Source organism: Lytechinus pictus, chromosome 16 (assembly GCF_037042905.1).
Source record: "Lytechinus pictus isolate F3 Inbred chromosome 16, Lp3.0, whole genome shotgun sequence".
NCBI lineage: Eukaryota > Metazoa > Echinodermata > Echinoidea > Temnopleuroida > Toxopneustidae > Lytechinus > Lytechinus pictus.
In genome coordinates, this window is record NC_087260.1 from 7,834,490 (window position 1) to 7,846,689 (window position 12,200).

The 12,200-nt window shown below is 36.3% G+C and overlaps 1 protein-coding gene across 2 annotated transcripts; it reads right to left on the reverse strand.

Moving 5' to 3' along the window:
• Positions 1 to 991: 991 nt before the first annotated feature.
• LOC129279075 (E3 ubiquitin-protein ligase TRIM33-like) lies at positions 992 to 11,919 on the reverse strand. 2 transcript variants are annotated; one of them, XM_064111246.1, is made up of 2 exons: positions 11,665 to 11,919; positions 992 to 4,577 (listed from the first exon to the last, which is right to left on the reverse strand). In XM_064111246.1, the coding sequence occupies exons 1-2, from the start codon at positions 11,684 to 11,686 to the stop codon at positions 2,665 to 2,667; spliced, it is 1,935 nt and encodes a 644-aa protein (XP_063967316.1). In that variant the 5' UTR covers positions 11,687 to 11,919; the 3' UTR covers positions 992 to 2,664. The 2 variants fall into 2 exon arrangements, with proteins under 2 accessions (XP_063967316.1, XP_063967315.1); XM_064111245.1 differs by having other exon boundaries at positions 11,578 to 11,888.
• Positions 11,920 to 12,200: the final 281 nt, after the last annotated feature.

The window sequence follows — 12,200 nt, forward strand, 5'->3', positions numbered from 1 at the left end:
CATTGAATCAAATATGTGAGGAAGTGAATTGTTATTATATTTATAAATAAATTGGCCTAAGTGAAACAGATATAGATCATTTATTTTTAGCAGCTTGTTTTCAGCAAACAATGGGTCTGTGTGTGAAAGAAATGAAGAATGGTTAATTATACGGAGAGACTTCTTTTGCAATATAAGAAGTCTGTTTAATAAAACTTGGTGGGTATTGCCCCAAACAAGAATGCCATAGTTCAAATATGATAAGATTAAAGAAGAATAAAGCATAAATAAGGTTCGTGGTGGAAAATGAAATTTCAGTTTATTTATTATGCCAATGTTGCGTGAGATCGATTTACAATATTTTCAATATGATATTTCCACGAAAGTTTGTTATCAAAAGTTATGCCTAGGAACTTTATAAACGAAACAACTTCTGAAGGGGTATCATCAAACACAATGTTTGCGGACAGTGTGTCTATGGAGTTACTAAATAACATATATTTTTTAGATCAAGGGACAGTTTGTTAGCTCTTATCCACTGAGTAACCTTTTCTAGCTCAGAATTTACTGTATTTAGTAGTGTATTTGGATTTTTATGAGAATAGAAAAGATTAGAATCGTCGGCAAAAAATATGAACGAAAAAATATCGGATGACTTACAAAAATCATTAATATAAATTATAAATAATAAAGGACCTAACAGACTACCCTGTGGGACTCCGTACACTCCAAGGCCTTCCCACGCACCCCATACATGCCATAGTGAGCGAGTTTACGTAATAATATATTGTGATTGATTGTGTCGAAGGCCTTGGAGAAGTCCAGGAAGATACTTACCATATGTGAAGAGTTGTCGAGAGCATGTGCCACTTTGTCAATGAAATTTAATAAGGCATGTTCAGTATTATGTTTTTTTTCGAAAGCCAAACTGGTAATCGGAGAAAATATCGTGTACTTTCAAAGAGTTAATAGTTTTACTGTAAACAAACTTTTCTAATTTTTTTTTATATGGAGGACAATAAGGAAATAGATATGGAGGACAATAAGCAAATACATTACAAAGGTCTGAACTTTAATTCATGTTATGTTTCAAATTGTTCTAATGGATGGAAAAAAAACAATGAAGAAAACAAGAAGTAATCATTTACTATACTGAAGAGATAATATAACACTTGCTAGTGAATGGAATTAAGTTAAGGCGTGACGGTTTCTGGTTACATTATATATTCATATACGTATATATTGCCCTCGTGGTGTTTCTTTTCTGTTTGTTATAAAACATATTCCAAACCATGAACTGGGCTGAAAATTCCAGGATATAATTTTCGTCTCTAGTTTGTTGATATAAACGTCAGATGTAAAAAGATAAAATGGCTACTATAATTTTCTTTTTCAAGATATGAATGTTATATGATAATCAAGTATAAAGCGTGTCCCACAAAAATGTTAATATCACTTTAGATGCATATAATATTAAAATTACAACATTATATTCTTTATATAAATGCACCGTAAACTAAAATTGATTTTTTTACAACTGCATGAAATTTTACATCAAATACTCCAATAATTACAAAATATAAACACTTTCTTATTACACATCAGGAAACCTATCTACCAAAGTTTTGTATTAAGTAGTCAGGATAAGAATATTTGTCCGTCGAGTTCTCCTCCACATGAACGTGCACGTCACTATACGAACATACCTGCGACTTGACGGGCATCAAGTTGAAGGCAGATCAGGGGCCCGTCTTACAAAGAGTTCCGATTGATCCGATAAATCGCAACTATGGAAAGCCAGCAAAGCAACATATTAAATGCATGTTTGTTAAAAAATCTCTAGATATGAATGTATATCCATAAATTTATTGATTTCTTGACAATTTGGTGTATACTCCTTTGTTTACTAAGGACATTTGGCAAATTTCCTGTAAATTTTTTTTTTTACACTGATGGATTTCCATTGAGTTACGATTGATTGGATCAATCGTAACTCTTTGTGAGACGGGGCCCAGATGGGCCATAATTTAGTACATAAAATGAATCTTTCAACACGTAAATGCTCGTGAAAAGAATGAATGTACATAAAGTAAATATAAGTATCAACTAGCTCGAAGTGGAAAAATACGGAACTTTTTCAATATCAGATCATGCATGTTTTAATTCATTTCCTTGTCGTTATTGTTAAGTATATAAGTTTTAATGTTCAATTAAAAATATCATGTCAATTTTCTTAAACCTTTATCATTTCAAATTTAGGTATGGGCCCTCAAGTCATGGGCCCAAATCTCAAAAAGGAAATAAAATAAGAGTGAATGAAGACATAATTGGATTACATACTTTATTCAACGTAATAACGAAACTTGGATTGAGAGGTTTTCTGATGAGTTCTGAAAGAAGGCTCATAGCTCTGTGTTTAATGAATCATACCGCATGAAATTTAAGCCAGGTCTATATAACAAATTTGCAATTATAAGATTACATACAATAAGATTTGGTACATTTCACAAATTATATTGAGTCTTCACCAAAGCTAAAATCAGGCTTTAAAACTAACACGTCCGATAGTGTTTCAATCTTAGTTTATAATCACTCAAGAACAAACCTCTGGCTACGTAAAACAAGAGCTTTTCCGTCTGGACTGAAGACGACCAAATAATCATCAAGAAACCTGTTACATCGATGTCAAATCGAAACAGTTATGAAGTGAACTTTGTCATTACAGGCAAATGCAAGATTATTTGGAGACAGGGCTACAAGACAACACCATCCATGCTGTAGAAGAACAAAGTCAGTGTGGATAAACTCCGATGTTTCCCTAAGGTCCAAACCTTCAATGACGTAACGGGTGATCTTCATTCTGCCAGTCTCACAGTTAACGCTTGCTATATACACCCTGTCCTCTTGGTCAACTGTAGGGTAGAGGCAGCTATTCTTAGGAGCATCTAGGAGCTTGCCACCGTTGCCGTTTCTGTCGTATACGACAACCACATCAGGTTCTATTGTACGGGAACAACTTGCCACCACAAGACCAGTACTTGTTCCAGATACCTGTAGGGTAACGTATTTTGTTTGCACTGTATGTTCTACATTGGTACCCGTCGAATCATAGATGTATATCTGATTTGACCCATTAGTGAGAAGTATTTCATCTGACGGGCTTCTGTTTAATGCAAGGAGATACCCATCACTTTCCATTGCAATCGTGGATTCCCAATAACCCTTTGCCGAATACATACACACTTCATTCTTGGTAGTTGATGCGTACAGCGTGCCATCTTCTTGAAACACCAAGTCGCAACATTCTACAAAAGGTGGAAATTTGCGATACTGCTTCGAATGCCCCGAAGAATCAATAATATCAATACCACAGTGATCACCCCAGTACCCCACAGCGATGTCCTCGCTAGAATATTTGGTGATTCCCCACGTTTGGCCACAAAGACTGACGGACTTTGTCACATGCAACTGGGTGGGGGATGATGTCATGGTTATATGACCAAGTTCCAGTGTGTTATCCTCTCTCAAGGACTGGAATGTATATCTCTTTGCCATCTCTGCAACCGTTACAGCAGTATCGTCATCAATACCCGTTTCCAACATGGTTTCTAGCTCTTCGCAAAACAAGGCATGAGTAGATAAACTGTTTGTCTCAAGACAACCGACTATGCAACTGTTGATCAATGATGCCTTGCTACAAATGCTTCTAATTCTCTGCCGATCACTTTCTTTCAGAGAGCTTAGATTGCGAAGAAAATCCTGCTCCAGCGCATCTATTTCCGCAACTAGTACTTGGTGATTTTCTCTCAATTTCTTCTCCTTCTCCTTGTACGCATCGTACTCAGCTACCCTGAGTTCCTTCACAAGTGACTGCACATTTTGCATTTGCAATACTGTTTGTTTCATATTCCTTTGTAAACGTGCTTTCTTCATCTTAGTTCGTTCACTGAGGTCTTCAACTTTCTCCCTCAGTTCACTAACAAATTGATCACTCTTTTTCAGATTGTGATCGCGGTGATTAAATACGCACTTCAGACAAATATATCGGACACATTTTTCACAGAAGATGCTGTTAAGTTCTAAAATATGAGTCGAACAAAACCGAGATGGGTACTGTCCGCATGGTGAATTGCTGTTAGTATCCTGAAAGTAAATAATATCATGGCTCCCAAAGACTCTTTTCAGATGTTGATGACATTCAAGGCACTGCTCACACATGAAGTTGTTGCATGAACTGCATAAGCAAACGGCATTTTCCTGAAGTTCGCAGGTGTTGCACTGTGGATTGGCTCCTGTGATGTCATCATCCGCTTTGCGGGAATGCTCTCCAACGAGTTCGTTGATAGGTGAATTGGAAGGGAGGCCATCGATTCGATTGTCTGATAACCGTGTGAGTTCCTTGCAGTCAGGGCACACGATGTGGTCTCGTTCTGGATAAGATGCGTCGTACCTTTTCAAACATGCTCTGCAGAATGAATGTCCGCAAGAAAGATCTGTAGCATCGATGATTGTGCCAACACATAACAAACACGTCAGGCTTTGCATAGAGTGTGTGACTTTCGCTTCATCCGCCATTGTGTTAACATTCGGTCTGACCTCTGTAAGATAATATTGAACAGTGATTAACTATCTTTCTTGTACTCCTTTCCCATCTGATGTAGTTTCACTCTTTACGTGCCACTTTAAAAACCTGTCTTTGCCACATATTATTTCAGGGATGCGCATTTTTGGTAGACCGTACGTCCCTGAGTCTCCTAAATTAACTTGCTATAACTTTTTACTGCTTGATCATAACAAAAATATTGTGTTGCAAAGTTGTAGAGTAGAAATTGATATATTTTTATGATATCTCATTTGTTATATTTTGAGTTATTATCCCGGGGGCCACTAACATTGACGAGTGGATACCATGCGCGACCCAAAAAACACGTAAAATGGATTTCTTTTTCAAGATAGGGCACGTTACGTACGTAACGTAATAAGGGTGTCAAAAACGCTAAAATAATGAAAAAAGGTATCTATTTTCGCTAGGAAAGCTACGTGTTTATGATCAAATTTGCGAGGGTATAAAAAATTAAGACTAAAATGTTTTATAAAGGATGTACTTTTTGCCCCAAGAGTCAACACTGCGTGTTTAGAGTACGATTTGCGCGAGGTGTGGGAGGTGGGGCTGTACTAAACCCAATGATGTAGGTAAAGGTAAAACCGACGACCGACGTCCTTGACATAAAAATTGAAATATCGCTGTACTTGTTCAGGTGTTCAATTCAGGGAATTGCCAATAGTATCGTTTTGTTTCCAATACTTGTTAAGGGTAGGGTGGAAGCGCCGTGGTGTAGCGGTTCTGACTCTCGCCTTGTAATCAGAGGGTCGTGTGTTCGAATCCCACCATGGCCTAGCGCCCTTTGGCAAGGCGTCAATCCACAATTTGCCACTCTCCACCCAGGTGTTAAATGGGTACCCGGTAGGATGCGAAAGCCTATGTAGTATGCCTAGCAATTGCGTCTTGGAACTCTTGTTGGAATGCTCCCCAGGGAGTGGAGAAGGTGCATATATTGTATGCGGGCATGCAAGGATCCGATGACCGCGGTAATAATATATTTGTAAAGCGCTTAGAGGCGTCGTTCCGATGTGTTAAGCGCTATATAAATGCGGATTATTATTATTTATTATTAGGGTTTCACACGCCAATACTTGTTAAGGGGTGCATTTTCAGAATATGGAAAATACGTGTTTAGGGTGCTTTTCGAGACTCCATGGTCGCGCATGGTATCCACTCGTCAATGGAAGTGCCCCCCGGGGTTATTATACTTGAAATAATGTTTATTATATAGATTGTTTAATATTTCATATTTATTGCAACTTTTTTCTCTCTCTGAAATGTCTTATTTAACAGTATGCCAGTAAGGAAGTGTTTTCTAACCAACATTATTATAGATTAGAGCTATTTTGAAGAGATCGAGGCCTGTATAAACGTCGAGAGACATTTTTGGGGAAGAAGTCGTAAACAGGGCCATTTTTCACAATTCCTATGTGCTGAATCTGATTACACATGTCCCCAAGATGATTTCTCATGTATTGACCACCTAATTTGCATAAATAAAATGACTGCCAAATCGACCATTTATGATCTTTTTTCTACAAGATTCTTTCTATTAAAAAAATACTGGGTCTAATTTTTCATGGATTAATGTGGACAATGCAAAATCTTACGTAAATAATATGTATTATTTGTGAAAATTTGATATTTTTATGTATAATTATTTAATGGTACAAATGTATGCATATTTTGCAAAATCATGCATGATATTACTTGATAAATTCAGCTCAAATGTTTAATATTTTTGGGTACAGATAGCATTCACAGCATTATAATGTGTTCTATTGTTCTTTGAATTTCTCATTTATTTCTGTATATTTTATACCATTTGTTTTTCACATGTTTTGATATAGTGAGATCTGTTAAAGTATTGATTATCAAAGACAAAAGAAATGAATTGTTTCAATGATTAAATTATTTAATGACGCTTTTTTACAACAACCTTAGTATATTTTCGGGGACATACACACACTTGCACCGACGCCCACACCCGCATCTGAATACGAAGTAAAATGTTTGCAAGGTGGGCCTTCCCATTTAAAGGCACACTGGTTGTGATCCTACGAATTTCATGTACATGTCTCTATTCAAAGCGAAGGTGTTTATCGATTGATACAATTTCAGTTTGACTGCATTGTGATTTCTTGAATATATTGATAAAACAATTCATTCATATTTAGAATTTTAGATAATAAATACATCAAGAAAATCGTTGAGTAATTCCCCATTCCTATTATTGTTTAACCCAAATCAGTTGCATTTAATATCCTTTGATGTGTATGTTCTGCCGTCCAATATAATCTGATTACATACATTTAGTGTCTATTTAGCAGTATGGGGTGAAAAATATTCTGCTGAAAATGAAATTTTCTTTTTTTTCTCCATTATTCTGGTCAAACTGTCCCTATTTGTTAAAACCTCTCAGAACTAAACCCACATAGATTTGAAAGCAACTATTTTTTTATTTAGCCTGTCAAGTAGACAATTTAAAAGCCGGACTCTAATGTTTTAATGTTCCACAACCAATTTTTTTTAGTCTAAGTTCCACAATGAACAGTTTACTCTACACTGTAAAAAAAGTATTGGGTAAAATTTAACCAGCATGCTTTATGTGTCCAACCAAATTCGCCGGCAGTATTTTACCCAATGCAGGAAGCATATTGTCCACTAGGCATGCCAAGGTTAAAAAATAAGCAGAAATTACTTTAAAATGGGCAAAATTTTCATCACACTAGATAAATAAAAATGCCCCAAAGAAATGCCCAATGTTGTTTAGACACATATTTACCCTATGGATCATTTTTACCCAATAATTTTGAGTGTATGTACTGCCAAAGCCGAGATTTGATAATTGGACTCCATTGAGGGGTTGCATGTGCATTTCCACATACTATTTTACGAATGCAGTCCTGCTGCTGTCCTCTTTCCTCCAGTTGTTTCTACTTTTTACCAGTTCATAAAGTCATTCGTATTCACATAGGTATTCTTCTGGGTCTTGCTGAATGAAAAATTGCCAGTTCTCCTCCCTCAGGGGTTCCACAAGATGGCTTTATTGCTAAGGCAAGAAGCCCTTTTAAGCCCTTCAAAAAGTATTTTGCGGAAGCAGTTCGTACCCAAGTCATCAAGTTTGTGCTCTTGAGACATTTTCAATCGTCATATTACAGATCCGTAGAGAAAAACACACCTTTAAATCTTGAGGGAGACTTTGCTGTTTGACCAGATTTTGTAAGGTGTTGAAATTCCCGTAGCGCAGCTTTCCAATCTGTGTATACCCTTGGTCATTTATCGAACTACAAATAGGTGACATCATCATATTATGATAGCAGATTTTCCTGTTAGCTAATAAAAAGGTTATTTTGAAGGGTGATAGGTTCCTGACATGTTTGGTCTTCTAGTGGGTGATTGTCAATCCACTTTTTTTGTTGTCATGCATTATCCCCAACTTCATCCAGTAGCTTTCTTAGCTATGATAGGTTGCCTGTGGTTCTGCAATATCATCATGACAGTCTATAGGAAGGGAATTTCCTCGATCATACATGTAGATCCAGGAAATCCCTTTCTCTATACAGTGCGTATCAAAAAAGTTTACACTTCGAAAAAGCCCTGGGAATTAAAAAATATACAACATTTGGGTAATTTTTTCACATATAATCTTGGGATTGGGTCTCATCTATCTAATGAAAGTAAAAGTTTTGTCAGAATGTTACACTTGAGTGAGCACTGTCCATTTTTGTAAAGCTCGCAGAAATCTGTTTGCGCAGAAATGCTCGTTTTCACACTGTGTCGAGGGGAAAGGCGAAATCAAACTTACCCTGTATGCGAAACATTTCTCATACATTTCCCTTGCACTTTTAGTCAATTGAAATAAAACGGATACATTCAAGCATTTTGTAACAATTTTGCCATCCAAATTGAAATTTCAACACTTAGTAAGCACAACCTTAATACCCTTTTTGTGCCAGCTGGATCTGAGGACATACCTGAATCTGAACAAAAGTTTATATCAGACATCTCCAGCATTTTTTCACTAAGTTTTTATCATTTAAAGTGGGGTTTACATTTCATTTTTCATTTAATACTTGTTTCTCCACACTTTTCCCAAGCTTGGCAATGATTAACAAATATCGTCACGATGGCCTCGGTGTGTGGGGGAGTGGGATGGGGCGAAATGCACTCTTCGAAGTGTTTTGGGCAAGGAAACAAGTCAAAAAATGTAAAAGATATCTTCAAATCAATTTTACTAGCTAAATTCCACGTGTTCTTCATGATTAAGGTCTACTTTTATTCGCATAACTATTTCAAAATTCTGCGCAAATCATTTTTCACTAACTTTTCAAAAGTAAGTCGTGCTCACTCAAGCGGAAATATTTTTCGACAGTTATATCGTCATTTGCTTAAATGGATCTGTACCCATGTTAAAATGTGGACAAATCTTCAGGATATTACAAATTTATAATTTTACAGGATATTTTCAAAGTGTAAACTTTTTTTTGATACGCACTGTAGTTACACTCTTCATAAGCAAAGTCATTGCACATGACGAAACGAATCGGCGAAAGTATGCAACCTTGACGCACTTCTGTAAGTACCTTAAACCAGTCATTAAAACCACCTTCTCTCCTTTCACAACACCAACAACTCTCAAATTGTGTTCAATGTAGGGAGCATGGTTTACGGGAGACCGAAGGAAGTGAGCACCTTCAGCTATGACACTGTTTATGCTATCAAATTTATGCATTGCTGAAATCAATAAAGGTCATTGCAATGGGAAACTTGTGGGTGTTTCATAAAGCTGTTCGTAAGTTAAGAGCGACTTTAAGAACGACTGGTGATCCTTTCTTGTGGTAAATGGTATATACATTGGTCATGGTTTAGCGCGTAAGAAAGGTTCACCAGTCGTTCTTAAAGTCGCTCTTATCTTACGAACAGCTTTATGAAACGGCCCACTGGTATCCCTAACACTTTTCAATCAGAGTACGCGATGTGAACATTTGTTCAGCACAAGTTTGGCTTGAAACCTGCTTATTGTTGCCCATGTTTTTATTATTCCCCAATCTATATAATAGCTTGCTCTAGAATCTCTAGTCTTCAGCTATCACTTTGATAGTTGACTCGTTTAAATGTATCCTCAGAAAAAAAAAAAAACATAACATGCAGGGTAATGATCAAGGAAATGAGTGAGAAGGGGCGGATCCAGAATTTTCCCAAAGGGGGGGGGGGGGGATTTTTGGAGGGAAATTTTGATACGCAAAAAAAATTTTCAACCACAAATTAAGGATATTTCGTACCCGAAAAAAATTGACAAGCAAAAAAAAAAGGGCTTCAATTTCAAAAGAGGGGGCACACTTCTGTTTTAATGGCATTTTTACGTTACAAATTTTAATTTTGCTTCTCAAGGGGGGGGGGGCACGTGCCCGCTGTGCCCCTGGATCCGCCAGTGTGAGTGAGTGATCCGGTAATACAGACCCCTTGCCTTAATTAAAAATTGTTCTTTGCAGAGTTAGCTGTAATGATTGCAGATCTGATGGGAACTGAACACTATTTTCCTACAACAAAAGTATGATACTTAATCCGATTGACATTATAGATTGCACTATCTAATCATCTAATTGTTTAAAAAAACAATTTTAGCATGATTATAAGTTTATTAATTTGCATTATCTGTTGAATCTCTATGAAATTTGGTCACTGTCCTGATTATAGGATCAGCATCAGTGTACTTTTATATTGGGCGTGCCTAATGGGTGACACGGCATCTGCTCCTGCGACAATTGTTCAGGTCTTAATATCTCAAAAGGCATAGGATTAGAGTTAGGATTGTGATAGAGTTTTTGGTTCAGAATAATGTAAATATTACGATTAGGGTTTATTTAGTTTTGGAGGTTAGGTTTTATGTTTTGCTTAATGTGTAGATTTTCCATCGGAGCAATTGTCGCCGGAGCAAATGTCATGGAACCGCCTAATGCACCCTGCAAGCTTATTACTTTTGGATACAGATGTGGGTGTAGGTGGGTGTGTGTGTTTATTCCTGAAAACAAATTAACACTTAACACTCGAATCATTTAATCTTTGAAGCTTAGTATTTGTCTATAAGCAGTTGTTGAAATACCTCATAACAAGACATGTACAGAACAAATGGTAGAAATACAAAGAAATACATAAGAAATTCAAAGAACAATAAAATACATAAGCACTGAATGTGGTACTATATTTTAAAGGCCGTACAATTATTCTTAATGACGGGAATGCTATTTGTACCAAAAATGATAAAGTTTTGAGCTGAAGCTTCCAAATTATAGCATAATATTGCAAAATATGCATAAATTTGCATGATTAATTAATCTCCAAATAGAATAACCAATTTGTCTGCATGGTAACTGTTATGCATGCAAGATTTTGTATTCTCCATGTCTGTGAAAGTGGATATATATAAAAGAATATTGTAGAAAAATGACTAAATATTGTCAATTTGGTAGCCATTTTGTTTATGCAAATTAGGTGGTCAAGCATCAGAAATCGACTTGGGGACATGTCTCATCAGATTAACCACATTTGAATTATGTAAAATAAACCTATTTCCAACTTTTTCCCCAAAATGGCTCTAGGATTCACATTTTCCCAATATATCTCTTGTCTAACTACCCGATTGTACCATTTTCTATGAAAGCAGGTTGCAATACCCTTTATGATAGCTTTGCCACCCCCTCCCCCCCCCCCAAATAATCAGCAATTGCAGTATAAGATGATTATTTTCATGTTATGCCTTCGTTATGTTATGATCAAAGTAATTAAATCGATGATCGTGATCAATGTCCTTTCACCGATAAGCAATAATATTGATAATTCGAACAGATGGAGTCACGTATGGTTTATGGTTATTAAACGTCCTATATTGTTGTGATATAAGAATATGGTCCGTTACTTATTAAACAAAGTAAGCTTAATCAGGATTAAGACACAATCTTTTAAGTAAGTGATTAGTATGTGCATATACATACCGCTTGTTGCTTGAAAGATTATACTGCTTATATTATGAGTCCGTAAATTTGAAAATTCAATGCTGCAAAAAGTCAACGACACATTACCTGTCTGTTTCAGTGCTGGCATATAAGCAATCTTTGATCAGCTAATCACGCTGTAGGCTTGGGTTTTCCCACTTCTCTTACCTTTGACCTCAGTGGCGAAAAAAAAAATCACGGCAAAGAAAAAAATAGAGAAAGCGAAGGGTGAAATATATTGTTTTCTGAATATAACGTCAAAATTTATCACAAAATTGCGCGCTCACTCGGCTTGGGCATACGCACGGGATAGTACCGATGGAGAATAGACATGATAGAATTAAATTAAAATCGTCTATATAGAACTGAAATATACCCCTTAATGAGTTCAAAGTCAATAGCTACTATCTGTTCACTATTGTCATTTATCCCCTTTTGTTTGTTTGCTTTACTGTACGCTGTAGGCCTGATTCTAATTAACATTTAAGGGGAATGAAACCTTTGGAACAAGTAGGCTTGTGTCGAAACAGAAAAATCAAAGAATAAGAACAAACAAAGTTTGAGAAAAATCGGACAAATAATGAGAAAGTTATGAGCATTTGAATATTGCAAGCACCAATGCT

Excerpts from the sequence above, each read along its gene's own strand:
- LOC129279075 (XM_064111245.1), bottom strand. The coding sequence starts at position 11,686 with ATGCCAGCACTGAAACAGACAGGTAATGTGTCGTTGACTTTTTGCAGC. Across the intron at positions 4,578-11,577 it reads AATCTTTCAAGCAACAAGCG|AGGTCAGACCGAATGTTAAC; the intron begins GTATGTATATGC and ends ATTATCTTACAG.